The sequence below is a fragment of the Ursus arctos genome, unplaced genomic scaffold (assembly GCF_023065955.2).
Source record: "Ursus arctos isolate Adak ecotype North America unplaced genomic scaffold, UrsArc2.0 scaffold_19, whole genome shotgun sequence".
Classification (NCBI taxonomy): Eukaryota; Metazoa; Chordata; class Mammalia; order Carnivora; family Ursidae; genus Ursus; species Ursus arctos.
Genome location: NW_026622863.1, coordinates 48,491,657 through 48,511,484, shown reverse-complemented (window position 1 = coordinate 48,511,484; position 19,828 = coordinate 48,491,657). Strand labels below are relative to the sequence as shown.

Sequence of the window (19,828 nt, the reverse complement as noted above, 5' to 3'; positions counted from 1 at the left end):
CAGGGCCAAGAGCGTAAATACTCCAATATCGTAACTACTATTACTCCTTCCCAGGGCCTACATAGCTCTGTGGCCCTCCTGTCTCCTCTGGCCTCCTGCCCCACCCTTCACTCCAGGCTCCCTGGCCTGCTGCCACCCCAATGAGGCCAAACCAGACTCTGGGACTTTGTACTCGCTATTCTGTTCCCTCTGCCTGAACTCCCTTTCCACGGTGGCTGGCTTCTTCAGATCTCTATGAAGCGACCCTCCTCTGGGTTTTCCTCTACCATGTTAGCTTCCTAGGTCTCCCCCACTGCTTTCTCCGCACTCGCGTGATTTCTTAGCTCCTATTACAATCTCTGATTGTTTTAATCATTTGCTTGTCTGTTTTTGCTTCTTTTGTTGTTTTTGGCATTCTACCCCCCCTTGGTGTGTGGCCTCCACTTCAGCAGGGACTAGGGCTGGCTGGCCTGGTCACAGCCCACATTCCCACCACAAGCCCCAGAGCCTCACTGAGTGTTTGGTCCATGGGTAACCTCTGACCCAGTGCAACATCTTTGAGTCCTACCTCCAAGTCCCCTTTATCCCCAGGCCTTTGCTTATGCTGATCCCATGGCTCTTCTATAAGTCCTCTCTGACCCTCTGGACTCCCCCATGGTACCTACCCGGGGCTGTCACTATCCTGGGATGGGTCTGTCTTCCCCATCTACTGTGAGCCTCAGAAAGACAGGACCAAGGATGTCATGGTCCCTGCTGGACTCCCAGCACAGGGTAGGACACAGAAGGAGTGGTCAGTGGATAGGTATTAATCCAGCCAAGTGCAGGGTACTGTTGGAATCCATAATGAAAATTTACTGGCAAACTGAAGTGGCAAAGAAGCTGGAATTCCAGGCAGAGGGGTTGGCTTGGAGAAATCCGAGAAGAAAGAGTATGGCATGAGTGGGAACCATCAGAAGGGGATATATCAACAGAAATCAGACGACAAAGAGCCTACAGGCCACGGTGAGGGGTCTGAATGCCAAGCAAAGGCCCTGGGGATCCTGGACAGGTGTAAGCAGGAGAGGAATTGGTTCATACTGGTACTTCAGAAGATCCTACTACTTGCCTTGTTGGGGAGAGAAGGGGAGGCACTGTTTGTCCCCAGGAGAGTGATGAGTGGTAAGTGATGATAATGAAAGGGCCTGGACGAGCTGGACCAGAGCAGCTGGTAGTGACATCCCAGAATGAAGAGAATCGGGTACCTGTCTTCCGAGTAGCCAGGCCTGGTTAGACTCCTGACTATGCCCCTACCACCTGCATGACAGTGGGTACACATCTTTACCTCCTTTTCCTCCTCTGTAAAATGAAGTTAATACAAACATAGCGATCTGAAGGGGCACCTGCACCTCAATGTTTGTAGCAGCAATGTCCACAATAGCCAAACAACGGAAAGAGCCCAAATGCCCATCAACAGACGAATGGATAAAGAAGATGTGGTGCGTATATACAATGGAATAGTACTCAGTCATCAAAAAAGTGAAATCTTGCCATTTGCAGCAACATGGATGGAACTAGAGGGTATTATGCTAAGTGAAATAAGTCAATCAGAGAAAGACATATATCGTATGATTTCATTCATATGTGGAATTTAAGAAACAAAAACAGAGGGGGCGCCTTGGTGGCGCAGTCGTTAAGCGTCTGCCTTCGGCTCAGGGCGTGATTTTGGCGTTATGGGATCGAGCCCCACATCAGGCTTCTCCACTAGGAGCCTGCTTCTTCCTCTCCCACTCCCCCTGCTTGTGTTCCCTCTCTTGCTGGCTGTCTATCTCTGTCAAATAAATAAATAAAATCTTAAAAAAAAAAAAAGAAACAAAACAGAGGATCATAGAGGAAAGGAGGGAAAAATAAAATCAGACGAAATCAGAGAGGGAGAAAAAACTATGAGAAACTCTTCACTCTAGGAAACAAACTGACAGTTGCTGGAGGGGAGGATGGACATTAAGGAGGATGCGTGATAACGTGAGCACTGGGTGTTACATGCAACCGATGAGTCACTGAACTCTACCTCCAAAACAAATAATACACTCTATGTTAATTAACTGCATTTAAATAAAATAAAAATTAAAAAAAATTTTTAGAGAATTCGGTTTGGAGTGGGAACCAAGACGTGTATGGCACTGGGCACGAGCTGGGAAACTGAATCAGGGATGTGGATGGGGCTGAGCCTGGGGATGTGTAACGCGTGTTGCTACGATGAAGTCTTCATTCCCCTCAGTGCCGAGGATGCAAACTGCTGAGAAGCTCAACCGGGGGCCAAGCTGCAGCCAGGTGAAGCCTGGGGTAGCCCAGGAAGCAGCAATGAGTCAGTCTGTGATACTCTCTTTTCGGGGGCCCGCACCTAAAGGCAGACCAGTGAGGCCCCTCCTAAGGCAACTATGTGCTGGTGATTCCCATACAATCCACTGGAGAGCTGGGGGTGGCCTGACCAGAACGGCTCAATCAGAAACTGTGACAAGAGGCTAGGGCAGCTGTCTACAGTGAAGTTCCAGACGTGATCGTCCTCCTTCACTGTTCGACAGCCTCTTCAGAAGCAATGACACCACGAAGCTCCATCTCAGGTAAGGAGGACCCCAAATGCTAGCATCCTCTCACCCCATCCCCAGCACAGCTCCCAACCCTCAGCCTCATCCCCCCCCCACGCCCACCCGTGGTCACCTCAGAAGCATCTCTGACAAACAGCTCCATTCTTTAACAAACCAGAAACCTTCTTTCTGGGAGCCAAGGCTGAGGACTCAGTCTTCCCTGAATGCCCCTCCCCTGGAAAGCCCCCGCCACTCAAGGCCTGCCTGAGCTATCTCCCTTGCAGAAGTGGCCCCAAACCAAAACCCGCACCTTTAAGTCACCCTAACCTGCGGCTTCTTCCATACTCACCTGCCTTCCCTGAGGACCCCACGTCCACTTTCTCCGCCCCATGCTCCACCTTGCCATATAATGATTTATAAGAAATATATATTTGGGGGCGCCTGGGTGGCTCAGTCGTTAGGCGTCTGCCTTCAGCTCAGCTCATGACCCCAGGTCTAGCCCTGCATTGGGCTCCCTGCTCAGCGGGAGGCCTGCTTCTCCCTCTCCCACTCCCCCTGCTTGTGTTCCCTCTCTTGCTGTGTCTCTCTCTGTCAAATAAATAAAATCTTTAAAAAATATATATATATATTTGGTCATTCAGATAACCAAAATATATTCCTCAGGTATATTTGGTCTTCACGGTTTGTGAAAATGATTCAGAACTGTAAAGGTGAAATGGGTGTCTTATTATTAATGAAGGTGACTTTTGGACCCCACCTAAGAATGGGAGCCGGTGGCCAGGAGGCCCAACCCTGTGAATGAAGGGGCGGAACTTCTACTCCCACCTTCCCTAGCTCCTGGGACGGGAGAGGGGCTAGTGACCGAATCAGCCAATGGCCAATGACTTTGTCAGTCATGATTGTGCAGTGAAGCCCCCCGTAAAAACCCGAAAGGATGGGCTTTGGAGGGCTTCCAGCCTGGTGACTCCCTGGGCTCTGGGGAGAGCGGCGCACCCGGAGAGGGATGGACGCGCCACACTCTTCCCCAGACCTCACCCTATGATCTTCACCTGGCTGTTGACTTATATCCCTTATCATACCTTTTAATAAACTGGTAAACATAACGAGGTGTTCCCTTGAGTCTGTGAGCCGCTCTAGCAAACGCAAAGAACCTCAGGAGAAGGTGGCTGGAACCTCCCATCTGTCGCTGGTGGGTCAAAAGCACAGGTAACCACCCGGGGGCCTGCGACTAGCATCTGCAGTGTGCGGTGGGGCACAGCCTTGGAGGACTGAGCCCTTAACCTGTTCGAATCCGATTCTGTCTCTGACAGGGTCAAACTGGAGTTGAATTCTCAGACCCCCTGCTGGTGTCTCAGAATTGTGTGGTACGGTGTGTGCAGGAAGCCCCCTGCATGTTGGAATTAGGAACCGAAAAAGAGCCCCCCTTTCTTTCTCCCCAAGTTTCGGCCTGCATAGCAATCTCCTTCCTCCTGTGTGCGAAGGTAGTTACAGGTAAGGACAAGGACTGGGAAGAACGGGGAGGGAGGAGGCTGCCCTTGGGTATCTGGTCCTCCTTGGACCCACACCATCAGCGTCTCCGCCAGATGCCCCCATGGCCTCCGGGCTGTGGCTGTGCCAGCCTGCCCCCAGGTGTGGGGACCAGATCTACAACCCCTGGGAGCAGTGCTGCGATGATGACACCATTCTGCCTCTGAATCGGACTCGCTTTTGTGGCCCCGACTGCACCTTCTGGCCCTGCTTTGAGCTCTGCTGTCCTGAATACTTTGGCCCCCAGCGGTTTGTTGTGAAGGTGAAGGTCCTGGGGGTCAGGTCCTGGTGCTTCTCATCCCCTATCTCCAGAAACTGCTCCAGGTGAGGGCCCCTAACTGCTCACGGCTGAAGGAAGGAAGGAGGGATGAGGGATGCAGAGGGTCACAAGAAGATCCCCTGTCCTGTTGTTGTTCTTAATTTATTTAAAGTTTATTTAAGTAATCTCTACACCCAACGCGGGGCTCAAACTCACCACCCTGAGATCAAGAGCCGCACACTCTAACGGCTGAGCCAGCCAGACCTCTCCCCCCTCCCCTGCCCTACAACGTCCTGTTGTTTTATCTTGTCATTTCTGGAATCTTTCCATTCTTCCTTGCCTGTGTCTCATAATTTCCTAATTTTTCTTTCTCTGTGGCCAAAGGAAACCTTTCTAGACAAGCTCCTTATGAAAATGTCATGTTTTCCACATGCCAGCAAAGACCCTGACCTACATCACTAGCTTCCCCCCCAGTTCCTGCACGGCAGACAGGAAAAGAGAGAAGCTGATCCTGTGCTGGGCGCTGTGCTGCTCATCTCAGGACACTCAGGGACTCCCCCGCGACCTTCGTCTCCTTGTGCCTCAGGCCCTCATCTGTAAAACAGGGGGAATACCCATCTCCCTGAGCCGCTGAGGCGCTGTAAGGAAGATTCTCAGGATTTGAGTGTTAGGGATGAGCAGGATGAGACGAAAACCCTTTTCTTGACAATTGTGCATGTGTATTTTGAAATGGAAACAAATAAATAAAAAAAGAATGTACATCAACCAAAGACCTGTGAAATTCAGAAAGCAGCTTCTAGAGTATCTACGTGACAGCTTCATGTTGCATGAATTTATAAACTCGAAACTTCTCTTTTCATTTTCTTCCTGTCTTAATCTCCTCTGAAACTGGATAAAGCAAACCTCACTGAAAATGGAGTCATGGGGCGCCTGGGTGGCACAGCAGTTAAGCGTCTGCCTTCGGCTCGGGGCGTGATCCCGGCGTTACGGGATCGAGCCCCACATCAGGCTCCTCCACTATGAGCCTGCTTCTCCCTCTCCCACTCCCCCTGCTTGTGTTCCCTCTCTCGCTGGCTGTCTCTATCCCTGTCGAATAAACAAATAAAATCTTAAAAAAAAAAAAAGAAAAAGAAAATGGAGTCAGGAGCCCAGAAGGGGAAGCTTTCATGCTATAACACACACAACCCTTTGCAGAACCAACTGGAAAAAGCCTACGTGACCTCAGCAAGAGGAAGATTCTGTCCAGGCAACAGCCCAGTTAGTCGATGAGAAGCCACTACATGCAGAAATCCCAAAGTACTCCAATGGGCTTTTCCTTTCTAACAGTCCCTCCCACCTCCCCGTGTTCCTCTATAAATGATGGGTTCATTCGAGGAATACGAGAGAACTGCACTACCAGACAAACAAGTTGTGGCCGAAACACAGGCAAGTTGGAATTCAAGTGTGGTGGCTTCTCACTGAGGGAGCTGTTGCCTGGAGGGATGAGCAAAGCCGCTTCCTTCCCCCTGCCTATGGTTTTGCCATGACTTGCGTGTGTCAGATTCCAATTATCTGCTATTCCTAAAAAAAAAAAAAAAAAAAAAAAAAAAAAAAAAAAAAATTGCGGGGGGCCTCTGGTAAAATAATGACATTTCTATTTCTAACGTCGACATTACATATCATGAGATGAAATCAGTATCTCGAAGAAACAGTGACACACCCATGAAAGACAGCCGCAAGCCCATGTTCCCTCTGGCATTACTCACAGTAGCCAAGATATCCGTACCCAACAACCTAAACGATCGATTAACAGAAGAACAGATAAAGAAAATGTGGAGACATGAGAAATACAACAGACTGTTGTTCAGCAGTAAAAGAGAGGAAATCTTGCCATTTGTCACAACACGGATGAACCAGGAAGGCATTATGCGGGAAGCCAAACAGAAAGACAAATAGTGTATAATACCACTTATCCGTAGACTATACAACAATTAACAAAAAGCTGATTTCACAGAAACAGAACACAGGTAGAATGGTGGGGGCCATGGGCTGGGAGGAGGGAGAAATGAAGACAGAGGTCAAAGACTACACACTTTCTGCTATAAGGATAAGTTCTGACGGGGACACCTGGGTGGCTCAGTTGGTTAAGTGTCTGTCTTCTGCTCAGGTCCTGATCGCAGGGCCGGGTATCAGGCTCCCTGCTCAGCGGGGGAGTCTCCTTTTCCCTCTGCCCCTCCCCCTGCTTGTGCGTGCTGCTCCCTCTCTCACGCTCTCTCTCTCTCATAAATAAAATCTTAAAAAAAAAAAAATTCTGAGGATCTCATGTACAACATGGTGATGATAGTTAATAATATATATGGTATGGCATACTTGAAAGTTGCCATGAGCTATGAGTATCTTAACCAGTCTACACACACACACACACACAGGTCTACTATGTGAGGTGATGAATGTGTTAATTAATAATCATCCCACAATATAAATGTATATTGTGAAAACTAGTAATGGCAAACCTCATTAAAATGAAGTGGGGAGGTTTGGGCACAGGGAGCCCTCACGCCCTACCACTCACAGTCCACTGCACACCCAACGGGAAGAGATGGACTTGACCTTGCATGAACTTGAACTCTCAGGAGGATACCATTCACAGGCTGAAGGAACAGGCTTTCCTCATCCCTCCAAGCAACAGCTCCCTCAGTGAGAAGCCACCACTCTCAGAATTCCAAACTTGCCTGTGTTTTGGCCCTTGCTTGTCTCGTAGTGCAGTTCTCGTCTTCCTCCAATAAATCCGTCTTTTGTTGACAAAATAACTGCCTAAGTCTATTTTTAAAGCGAACAATGATGCAGAAAATGTTGGGGTTCAGAGCCAATGGCCAAGAAAGAATTCTTGAGTTGTCTTCAGTGCAAAAAGTGGTTTAATGAGGGGCGCCTGGGTGGCACAGCGGTTAAGCGTCTGCCTTCGGCTCAGGCGTGATCCCGGCGTTATGGGATCGAGCCCCACATCAGGCTCCTCTGCTATGAGCCTGCTTCTTCCTCTCCCACTCCCCCTGCTTGTGTTCCCTCTCTCGCTGGCTGTCTCTACCTCTGTCGAATAAATAAATAAAATCTTTAAAAAAAAAAAAAAGTGGTTTAATGAAAGCATGGGGACAGGACCCGTGGGCAGAAGGAGCTTCACTGCGGTTGTGACAGGAAACTGATTATATACTTTAAAGTTGGAAGGAGGTTACCAACAGCACAAACTTCCAAGGTATTTTGTAACAGGACCCTGAGGGGGCTAGCAACTGTTAGGAAAAGGTCATTTATTACTGTTAAGTAAAAATTCAGTCATAAGACCCTTCAGATGTATGCAGGGGGCCAATGCTTGGGAGTATAATTGCCAACAGACATCCTGGTGGGGACGGGCAGTAAGGAAATTTCTTTTTTTCTTTTGCCTTTGTTTCCCATGTCAACACCACAAAAAAAAGCTAATTCTGTAAGGTGGTGAATGCTTTCATTATCTTGATCTTGGTAATACTTTCACTATGTACAGGCATGTGAAATCATCACACAGAATACTTTAAACATACACAGTTATATCTGTCAATTATCCCTCAACAAAGCTGAAAATAAGTGGGATCACTTCAATGAACGAAGCATGACTTACGCAATATAATTACAAAGCAGCTTTTGTCTTCACACTTCTTCCCTTTTACATTTTTTTCTGTAGTCCTAGTTCTTCCCCTGCCCCTGGATAAAAAGTTCAAATCCCATGAAATTTCCTGGTCCCTTTTATTATTTAATTATTTTATTATATTATGTTAGTCACCACACAGTATTTCACTAGTTTTTGATGTAGTGTTCTATGATTCATTGTTAACGTATAACATGCAGTGCTCCATGCAATACGTGCCCTCCTTAATCATGGTCCCTTTTATTTAATGAATATCCTCCTCTGACCAATTTAAAATGTCCAGAGGCACCTGGGTGGCTCAGCTGGTTAAGCATCCAACTCTTGCTTCTGGCTCAGTGTTGTGAGATCAAGCCCCACACTGGGCTCCACACTGAGCGTGGAGCCTGCCTGGGATTCTCTCTCTCCTCGCCCTCTGCCCCTCGACCCTCACCATTCCACACAACCCCCGCAGGCTCTCTCTCTTAAAAAAAAAAAAAAAAAAAAGTAAAAATGTCACTCACCCTTCTTGTTCTCTCTAAAATAAATATATAAAATCTTAAAAAAAAAAAAAAAAAGTAAAAAGTCCAGAAGTATGTAAAAGTGAAAACCACCATCTTTTTTTTTTTTTTTAAGATTTTATTTATTTATTTATTTATTTGAGAGAGAGAACACCAGCAGGGGAGAGGGGCACAAGGAGACGGAGAAGCAGGCTCCCCGCTGGGCAGGGAGCCCAACGCTGGGCTCAATCCCAGGATCCTGGGATGATGACCTGAGCCAAAGGCAGACGCTTAACTGACTGAGCCACCCAGGCGTCCCTAAAACCAACCATTTTGATTGAAAGTTACATTTTTCTCCCTCCTAGCTCTGGCCGGCAGGAAAAGTGGAAGCCTGAACCCGAGGAAGGAATGGGGGCACCTTTGACTTTTTTCTCCCCCATGCACTTTTATGAATCTTCTCCCAGACTGCTGACTTAGTTTCTGAACCTACCGCTGAAGGAGCTTTGGGAGGGATGACAGTCAAGCTCAGGGAGTTCCGAGACAGGGGCACTGAAGTTCCCCCTCCAAAAGGACCATCGTGGTGGTCTAGCACTGATACCCCCTGGACTTTGCAAACATTTAAAGCTACTGCTTTCTCTTCGGGGTGCATTTTGGCTTCAACACAGGCGCAGATCTCTCACCTGACCTTCCTTTGAAGAAGACAAGTGCTTCGGTTCCGTTTGCGTATCTACGTCTCCTTATCAACCTCGAAAAGTCAGCAACCAAAACCCAGCGGCAGCTAGGCTGGCGGCCGTCACGCAGACGTCCATGCAGCTGCAGCAGGTGGGCCAATGCCAGCCGCGGAGGTGCACGGCTTTTCCAAAGCACGGGCTACTGCCTGGAGACACCGAGGCCTTGATGGGGGCAGACGCGGGTTATGGGGGCCCGAACCCCACGTGTGTGACTCGGGATCTCGGTCTGGATAAAGGGATGCACGCTGGCTCCTGCCCCGAGAAAGATGCACCTGTGTAACCTGCCCAGGCGCGCTGCACGAGGCACGACTCTCCGTACTCCAAGACGCGGAACTTGGAGGCCTGACGCCCCAGAGGCGGCGGAGACCTGACAAAAGTCCTGGGGCAAAAGAAACCATTAAGGAGGATCGCAGCCCCATGGAAGGGTAGTCCTAGCCACGAACTCTGCGGCCTCTCAGGTTCCAGGACGCCCGAGGGAACAGCAAAACCCACGACAAACTGGCTACCTCACTGGAAACATGGCGGCCCCTCCACCGCGTCAGTGCGCATGAGCGAGCTCGCTGGAGGCGCCACGCACTGCAGGGCTGTTCCGCACTGCAATCCCTCTCCTGCCAAGCGGGAGGACCGCTGGGGATGCTGGGTGGGAGATCCCAGGAGAGAATCGCCCGAACGCCTTTTAAGTGACAGTGTAAAGGCAATATGCTGCTACGTTTTAAACCCGCCCTTGATCCCATGATTGAATGTTATAACCCCTATAAAACGAAATGGCCAAAACCCCAGACCAATCCTTTAGGGGGTGAAGACTCCATTAATGCCTCTTGGGATAGTAGGGTGCTGGTGGTCTATGTTAAATTTGTTCGTGCAAGTTCATGGCTGGGGGTGGGGGGGCGGTGAGTGAAAAAATGTTCAGGATTAAGTTTTAGTCCCTTCTCCGGGGGAAGTTGACCTCAGGCGGTCTTCTCTCCATACAGTTTCTTTGAAACCATCCTGGGTTAGGATAAATGTGGAGTGTCAACTGTGTCATCAGGCAACATTGTTTATCATTAAGAGGATGCCTGATCTGGACTAAAAAACTGTAAATGTTTACCAGAAAGAGGGATCCTTGGAAAAAAACAGACATAGCTTTCTTGATATAAGGAAAGTTATTTTAGCTGCCCCCGCCCCCAATCTTGTGAAAGAATGTAAGAACAAAGGGCCAGGAGGTGGACTAATCAGATCAGAACAAAGAATCAGTGTTAAAACTCTCAGTTCTCATTCATAAGTGAAGTCAGCCTTATGCACACTAATGAGTTATCCTTGCTGGATCCAAACCCCTTTGAGCACTCAGATAATAGACCAAAAGGAGCCAAAGAATTGATGATGCTGACTGATGAGGTTGTGGAATATCAGTGAGGTTCAGTAGGGTGGAGTCCGGATCCGACGCTCAAGAAAGAATTCTTGAGGGGCGCCTGGGTGGCTCAGTTGGTTAAGCGTCTGCCTTCGGCTCAGGTCATCATCCCAGAGTCCTGGGATCGAACCCCACATCAGGATTCATCCCTAGCAGAGAGCCTGCTTCTCCTTCTCCTCCCAGCCGGTACTCTCTCTTGCTATGTCTGTTGCTATCTCTGTCTCTCTCTCTCAAATAAATAAAATCTTTAAATAAAAAAAGAAAGAAAGAAAGAGAAGAGAAAGAAAGAATTCTTGAGACGTCTTTGGTGCAAAATGGTAGACAGGACCTGTGGACAGAAAGAGATGCTGCTCCAGGTTGTGAGGGGTGGCTGATTATATACTATGGGGTTGGGGGAGGTAAGGAAAAAGGGAGGTTGAGAAAGTACTTTCATATGTTAAAGAAGACTCCCAGCATACTTTAGGCCCTGCCATTGTCAAGTTAAGGTTGTTTACTCCTCTAGTAAGGGATTAACATGAAGATAGTTGAGAACTTCCTGGATTCGTGCAAGTATCTGTCTATGGCCTGCAGGTTCTAAAGACATTTAATTTTATTTACATTCCCTTCTGAAAGCTAGGTTATTGATAGAAATGCTTTGTTCTTGTAGACTGCTAAGACATTTGTGAACTGAGGGAGATTCAAGACTTGCAGGATTGTGGTCTCTACGGGTTAACTATTTCTTTCTCCTTTAGGGCAGCCAGGAGTGCCTGGGGAATGCCACATACATCCCATGCCGGGGAAGGGTTGTGGGTGTCAGTTTCTGCTTTGTCCTCAGTTGGCCTTCTGTTCCCTCATCATTTCCCCCCTGAACAATTTTGATCTTAAATCTTTAAGGTTGTTGAAGGTGGAAGGTCTCATCTTCCGTAACATCTTCCTGCTGAATAGGGCGTAGAGATGTCCCTCCTTATGGGTCAATACTGGTCAGTTGGGAAACATACAGGGGAGTTATGAAAGGGGAGGCAGCTGAATCCAATGTGGGCAACAGCGATGAGCCTCCTTGTGTAGAAAAGATCGTCTCTTAGCTGGAAGTTATGGCAGTGAAGGAGTCTTGACACTAGGGAGGGAGACACCAGAAATGACAAAATAAGGTTAATGTTGTAAGGAGAAAGAAAGATCTTTGATAGTTGACCTTTGATAATTTTCCTCCGGTCCAGGAGTTTAAAGCAATCACTAAAGGAAAGAGATCATTTAAAGTGCCAATTTGAGTATGTCAGTTAGAAACCCAGAAGTAATATTTGGTGGTCATCTGGACTGTATATACACTATCCTGTTTTTATGCTAGCACGCATTTCACCTCGTATAGCAGTTAAAAACATCTAATGTCACTCTATACTGTAGAGTATCGCTTAGGGCTTTGACCGTGTATTAATTGAGAACTTCCATGTGCCAAATAACATTCTCCAGCCAAAGAGGTTAACAAAGATAGATGAGACACAGAACATGTCCACCATGGTTTTAAATTTGGAAGGTTGGCTGGGTTGGTAATGGTTTTAATAATGCATCCAGGCAAAACCCAGAGTACAGTGGCTTACCCAGCAATGGGGAAGCTATAGACACAGGTTAGAGTCGCATAGCCATTGGGTCCTAGCCAAGAGCCAGTCATATAATACTGAGCCTCCTTGAACTGCAGTCAGGATTTCAAGGGCTACTTGGTTTGAGGGCCATTCATGCAATGATTTCAGGCCCATATTTGATTGGGGAGTTATGGCTTGATAATAATTCCCTTTTCTTCCAAATTGCACCATGAGCATGTAGGCCCAGGAAAATATATTTGAAGTCAGTATAAATATTTTTAAGGCTTTTGCCAATTGCAAACCACAGGTGGGTGCTATTAATTCTGCTTTGGGGCAGACATGTTTGCTGACAGGGCTTTGCCCTCAACAGTCTTGAGTTAGACTTGATTATAGCATACCCAGTTTTTCTTACCCCTCTTTTCCATGAAACTATTACCATTGGTGAACCAATTGACCTCTATATTTTCTATAGGGACATCTTAAATCTGATCAACTAGAATAAACAAGATCAATAACCTCTGAATGGTTATGCTCTATTGAAGTACAATGGTCAGGTCCAGGCTTAAGGGTAGCTGGGTTTAACGTCTGACAGGTTTCAAGTATTATTTCAGGTGTATCTATGAGCATAGCCTGGTATTTAATAAGTTGGCCTTCTATCATCTATTGCTGGCCTTTGGTCTCTAAAACATTCTGGACCTGATGTGAAGTCATTACAGTCAGAGACTGTCCCATAGTCAACTTTGAGGCAGGCTCCTTTTACCAGGAGGGCTTTTGTATGCTTGGCTAGAGCCTCTCCTTGTAATTGTACATCCACAGAGGTGGCTTTAGGTTAAATATAACTATGGGGATGAAACCATTAAGAAGCCCTCTTTGTTTGAGGTCTAGCCTTCATATCTTAACAAGGAATCCCTGGCAAGAGGGGGAAGACTTGTCAAGAGATAAGGGCATCCCCAAGTCATCATCCAGTCCAACTGATGAGGGAACAGAAGGCAAGCTGAGGACAAAGCAGAAACTGACATCCCGCAACACCCCCCCGCCCCCATGGAATGTATGTGTCATTCCTCAGGCACTCCTGGCTGCCCTAAAGGAGAAAGAAATAGTGAACCTATAGAGACCACAATCCCACAAGACTTGAGTCTCCCTCAGTTTACAAAATGTTTTAGCAGTCTACGAGAACAAAGCATTTCTACCAATAACCTAGCTTCCAGAATGGAATGTAAATACAATTAAATGTCCTTATAATCTGCAGCCTCCAGGAAGTTCCCAGCAATCTTCATGTTAATGCCTTACTAGAGGGGTCAACAACCTTAACTTGACAATGGCAAGGCCTCCGGTATCCTGGGAGTCTTCTTTAGCATATGAAAGTATTTTCTCAACCTCCCTTTTTCCTTACCTCCCCTAACCCCATGGTATATAACAGCCACCCCTCGCAACCCGGGCAGCAGCTCTTTCTGCCCATGGGTCCTATCCCTGTGCTTCAATAAACCACCATTTTGCACCAAAGACATCTCACGAATTCTTTCTTGGTCATCGACTCCGGACTCCACCCCACTGAACCTCACCTGTATTCCGTAACCTCAACCACAAGGAAAGTGGGGTCATCCATTATCTCCACAAGCCCATACTTAACCTTATGGAGTGGGGTATGCTCTGGCTTTTAAGGAGTGATTTCATCATCCCAGACACACAGACTTGGTCAAGGTGATAGTTATACAATCGCTGGGGAATCAATCCCATTTCCCCATAGTTCAAATAATTAATTATATGCCCATGGGGTCCTGTTATTAGCCCCACAGAATAGAAAGCACGAAGATTATCTATACATGAGCTATTGTATAGAAATAGAAAAAAGCTGTTTCTCTGAAGTTTACCTCAAGTTGTCTAGCTTAAGCAAACATTTAAGGACAATCAGATCTAGAATTTAACATCCACAAAGGTGGGTTATTTAAACATAATTTTGCTCTCTAAAATAACCCTCATTTCCGGAGATAGCCAAATCAGGACTAATTTATTTGAAAAACAAGTCCAATTTTGACAAGTTTGGAGTAATTATTTACATGAGCTCAGCAAGAATAGTGACTGATTACATAGAACCTTTAGAATCTGCTCTCCTGGAACTTTTATAAGGAATCTCCAGGTTGAACTTTTAGTAGCCTCTCCAGGCCAGAAGCCAAGCCAAGTACTTGCCATCAGACGTGCCTGCGATACCTGTAGATTTGGGCAGATTCCTCTTCATGAGGTCCCCAAAGTAGCCTGAGGGTCCCGCACCTGCCAGCAAGTGACATTCTTTACTCACCTGATGAGGCTGCTGGGAACTCTGTAAGCAAGGTATCAGACTATTTCCAGGGGGCTTTATGGCTCCAGGTTTCATAAAAAGTCAACCTTAGTTCCTGAAAGCTGTTTGGTCATCTGAGTCTAGGCATGTCTCTCAAATATGACATTCCAGTCAAAGCCTTGGTAAAACGTTTCCAAGGATGTCCTGTTACAAGGAGAACAGATTCTTACTGAACTTATGCAAATGATTATGCTTGCCACGGAAGAAATAATACTTACTGAGACCTTTTTAATTTCAGAGGGTTCAGGCAGAGAGGAAAGTTAAATGTTTTAATTTGCTTTATTCTTTCTGGATATCACTGATGTCTCTTTTTTTAAAGATTTTTTTAATTTATTTGACAGAGATAGAGACAGCCAGCGAGAGAGGGAACACAAGCAGGGGGAGTGGGAGAGGAAGAAGCAGGCTCATAGTGGAGGAGCCCGATGTGGGGCTCGATCCCAGAATGCCAGGATCACGCCCTGAGCCGAAGGCAGACGCTTAACCGCTGTGCCACCCAGGCGCCCCTGTATATCACTGATGTCTTAAGAGAAAGTTTCCTCAATCTGGAAGAGCAAACATTAGAGAACCAGTAATGTTTTAAACAACAGTCACAACACTATAATCTTTCCGTTTATTTAGTCCCATGCTACTAATTCTTGTTTAGTTTGAATGCAGCTTTAGTTACTTCTGGAAATTCTTACCTATTTCAGTTTTCGGATTCTATAAAGATATCGAAAGCCTGTATCTGTCCTAAAAGTCCTTTACGTGAATCTCCTTGAAGATGAAACTCCTTTGACAAGAGAATAACAATTGTGAATGACAAAAACTCAGAATGGACATGGTTACAGATCTGATGAGAGTTTACAATATAGCTGGCAAGGAAATCAGGTTATTTCTGTAACACATTAACACTTCAATAGCCAGAAGAGAGTGATGACACTAAAACTTTAGGAATTGCATATTAATCTCTAGAATAGTTATAGGACTTACCCAGATGTAACCTATGGCTTATCATTTGTTTAACAGTGCTTCCGAGTAACTTAGCATACCAAAGAAAAAGGCTTATTGAGTTAAAGAGACTTCATTTACAATTTAAATCTTGGTAAAGTTTGTTAAAACCTTAGAAAGTTTTGAAGCACATGCCTGAATAGGATCACAGATCATTACAGAACTATTTGTATTTAACCAAGGTGACAATAAGAGATTTGAAAGGCAATTATGCAGGGTTCTATAGTTGTTAGCAAAATTTAGCTCCTTTAATATTGAGAAGTTTTAACCAAGTAATCTGATAATGACAAAACATAGAAAACTTTGTTTTCTGTGCAGACAAAAGAGAAAAAAACCTGTTGGTTATGTTTTCTTATCCAGAATAGATGAAAAATTCAAGAAACCTTTGTCTTTTTGAACAGAGAGAAAGCAGACACATATCTTATACCACTGTACTTTAAAAATCCGTTCATTTCACTCTTAGTCCGTCCTGAACCCACCTAAAATTCCTTTCCTAGGATTTCCCTTCACAAACCTTCTACAACTTTCCTTTGCATTCACATTTTGTCCCAAGCCATTTCTTTCCAAACAACCATCTTATTTAGGACAAAATTACCTTCTTTTACATTCAACAAAAAATGCATTCCCATTCTTTATACTTCTTAGGTATCTCCTAGTTTTCTAGGCAACAGAGTTGCTTCCCTTATCTCCATCAGCCTTCATTACATTTAGTAGAGTTTTGCATTTTTTAGAAATCTTAGTCTCCAAAGAAGACTAAGTAGTAACCAACTGTGAACTGTTAATACCAAAACCTTTGAGATGGCAAATTTATGAATCAATTAAGCACAAAACACGTTTACCAACAGATTTAAATATCCTTAGTTGTTTTTTTTTTTTTTTTTTTTTGCAATAAAAAGTCAAAAGCACAAATCTATATCCAGTAATCAATGACTTAGCACTTTATCCTATTTGGAAAAAGACCTAGATGTCCAACGAATTCATCCAAGCAAAACTTTCAAGATTCAGGTTACCAAAGGCTTTGAAAGCTATTTTAACAATTACCCACGAAAACTGATGAGGCAGACGATTAACTATAATTTTAGTCATCATTTTACTAACATAAATTGCAACAGAGTTAACCCTGAGTTAGACCTTCAGTAAACCTCGATAGAGTAAGTTTCACGTTTAGTTCTGAGAGCTTGAGCTTGAAAGACAAGTCCATCTTAATTAAACCGACACACTTAACTTAGTTTAAATACTGAATTATGTTCCACCCGGACCCCCCCCCCCATTGTCAATTTTCACCTGAAACTGGCGGGGAAATCTGGAGTGGGTGGTAAGTCCAGGGGGTGCCCTTCTTTCTCCTTGAAGGTGAGGAGAGGAGTAGCCATGGTGCAGGAGGCACTGAGGTTGGTACAGAAGCCAGTTGTGCAGGCCCCACCCCAGGTGGTGCAGAAAGAAGGGGGAGGGGAGACAGTAGAGAAAGGGTTCCTGGTTCTAGAGCTCACCAGCTCCAACAGAGGAGCAGACGCCATGTTTTCCTGCCAACAAGGGGGAACAGGCAGTCCATGTCGGGCCAGAGAAGACAGGGAATTTCCCCGAAACAAAGGGCATTTCGGCAGCTGCTTGGGAATATTCCTGAAAGCCCCCATTCCGAGGAAGACTAACCACAGATGGCTCCAGTTATAGCCGTTAAGCCGGGAAATGGTGAGGGAGAAGCCCCCACATCTGTCAGAAGGAACAATGAAAGAGAAGAGAGTCAAGAGTCCCCTTTGTCTAGGATGGCCTGTGTTTCCTCCAGCAACCTGGGTTTCCTCAGAGGAGGCCTATGTAGATAATCATCATCGGGAGAGTTTACTAGCCAAATATGACCTGCAAGAGGCCATTAGGGTCCTGGTGTAGAACAACGAAGGCCTAGGAACGAGCAATGAAGGCACCTTGGTCCATTTGCCCTAGAAGAGATCTAACTGATAGATCCCACTGAGGTCATGCAGTGTTACAGGAGATCAATACTTAAATTTTGCAATCCAAACTGTTCCCAATGGGTTGAAAGGCATCCCAAGGGAGAATCCTTGGGGACTGAAGAAGCTCCCTCCCATGCTAGAGAGGGTGCTGGAGAGGGTCCGTTACCAAAGAAAATCCCCTCCTGACTCCCGGATGGCGTCCCACACGCAGGATATGTCAGAGGTTCCTGGTGTCAAAGTGACCCAAGGTGTCCCTTAACAAAATTGCTATGATCACCGCAGCTGTTAAAGGCCCCTGTAGGAAGGAGGCCTGCCCTCCCCTCTTCCCCACAGCCCCACTCCCCCGTTGAATCCTAGGTTGCAGATGGGTGCCTGGCGTACGGACTAGAATACCATGCCTTGAAGGTCATGCCGTGAAGGTCACGCATTATTTGGCCTTGCGTTGAGAGTAATTTTGCCTTGCCTTGAAGAACCAGCTGCTTTTAACCCATGGAGAACACTGGAAAAGTTTTGCAAGGGAAAATTACCGAATTTTGTAGCTTTAAAAGTTAGTAGAGGACATTGATGGAAAACAGTAAAACAGAAATCCGTCATGGTCTAAGCAACATTCTAACACATGTGGTCTTTACAGCCAAGTTCCCTAGGAAACGGTCCCCGGTTGGGTTGTAATTCCATTGGGTACTGGTTTCGGCCGGCTCCGAGTAGAGGTCCCGTGGCCAGAAGAGGTTAGACCAGGGATGTGGAGGGGTTCACATTAGATCAATCAGGAGGAAACCTCACACAGGAGTCTTAAGATTGGCAGCCGTGCTAGTCACTTAGGTGGCTGTCCGGTGCCCAAGGCAGACAACTTTGTAAAAGGACAGCAGTAAAGAGAGGGCATCAAGTTTCTGGGTCTTATTACCATTCCGGCCAGGGTACTCACTTCCAGCCAAAAGCAGGCTTTCTCCTCCCCGTAGAGTAGCCATGGGCTAGAGGATTGCAGCCTGACCTATCGACATGAAAGTGTTCCAATAAGACCGTACTCCTTGAAGAGCCCCTGGAATGAGAGTAAAGGGAGAGGAGAGAAAGTACTCACCAATTTTGCACCGAAGCTCAGAGTCCCACGTTCAGATGTAAAGACTCAAAGCCCCACGTTCGGGGGCCATATGATGAGGTTGGGGAATATCAGTGAGGTTCAGTGGGGTGGAGTCCAGAGCCAACGACCAAGAAAGAATTCTTGAGGCGTCTTTGGTGCAAAATTGGTGGTTTATTAAAGCACGGGGACGGGACCCGAGGGCAGAAAGAGCTGCTGCCCCCAGGGTTGTGAGGGGTGGCTGATTATATACTGTGGGGTTGGGGGAGATAAGGAAAAAGGGAGGTTGAGAAAGTACTTTCATATGTTAAAGAAGACTCCCAGCATACTTTAGGCCTTGCCCTTGTCAAGTTAAGGTTGTTTACTCCTCTAGTAAGGGATTAACCTGAAGATAGTTGAGAACTTCCTGGATTCCTGCAAGTATCTGTCTATGGCCTGCAGGTTCTAAAGACATTTAATTGTATTTACATTCCCCTCGGGAAGCTAGGTTATTGATAGAAATGCTTTGTTCTTGTAGACTGCTAAGACATTTGTAAACTGAGGGAGGAGATTCAAGTCTGGCAGGAATTGTGGTCTCTATAGGTTAACTATGTCTTTCTCCTTTAGGGTAGCCAGGAGTGCCTGGGGAATGTCACAGACCTCCCGTTGCGGGGGTGGGGGGGGTGGGGGGGTGTCAGTTTCTGCTTTGTCCTCAGCTTGCCTTCTGTTCCCTCATCACTGACCCTTGGCAACCCTGGTGATTTTGACGTGGACCCAGTCACTTTAAGATGATTTTTGCCCCAAGTCCATGCTGTATTCCCCATTGAGCAAGCTCCTTCATGAATGTGGATGCCCCTTAGCTTAAAACTTCTCCAATTTTGTTCAGGGAGACACTACTTCGGGAAAGACCCCTGGTGTTCTCCTTTACTCGTTGAAAATAAAACCCTTTCTTTTCCTATTCTTTGGCTTGATTCCGTCTTTTGGTTCAACACACACCAAGATGCCAAGAGGTAACAAACGGACACATAGAGCCAGACAGAGGGCCTGCATCATCTGGGCTAAAAGAACAGTTTAAGAGATAAGCCTTGGTTTTCCTGGGTGGAGTTTCTTGTTTCTTTTCTTTTTTTCTTTTTTTTTAAGATTTTATTTATTTATTTGACAGAGAGAGAGACAGACAACGAGAGAGGAAACACAAGCAGGGGGAGTGGGAGAAGAAGCAGGCTCCCCTAACCCTAACCCTAACCCAGATCAGGCCCTGAGCCGAAGGCAGACGCTTAACAACTGAGCCACCCAGACGCCCCTGGAGTTTCTTGTTTCTGAGCATAACACTTGTGTATTTTGGAAGCTACACTGAGTTTCCCTGTTCTATGTTTTCTGTTTACAACCACTA

The 19,828-nt window shown here is 46.2% G+C and overlaps 1 protein-coding gene across 1 annotated transcript; it reads left to right on the top strand.

Moving 5' to 3' along the window:
- Positions 1–2,551: 2,551 nt before the first annotated feature.
- On the top strand, positions 2,552–4,395 carry LOC125283314 (insulin growth factor-like family member 3). Its single transcript, XM_048224002.1, has 2 exons — positions 2,552–2,576; positions 4,112–4,395. The coding sequence occupies exons 1-2, from the start codon at positions 2,552–2,554 to the stop codon at positions 4,393–4,395; spliced, it is 309 nt and encodes a 102-aa protein (XP_048079959.1).
- Positions 4,396–19,828: the final 15,433 nt, after the last annotated feature.

Coding starts and splice junctions, on each gene's coding strand:
- LOC125283314 (XM_048224002.1), top strand. CDS start 2,552: ATGACACCACGAAGCTCCATCTCAG. Junction 2,577..4,111: donor ACCACGAAGCTCCATCTCAG/GTAAGGAGGACC, acceptor CCACACCATCAG/CGTCTCCGCCAGATGCCCCC.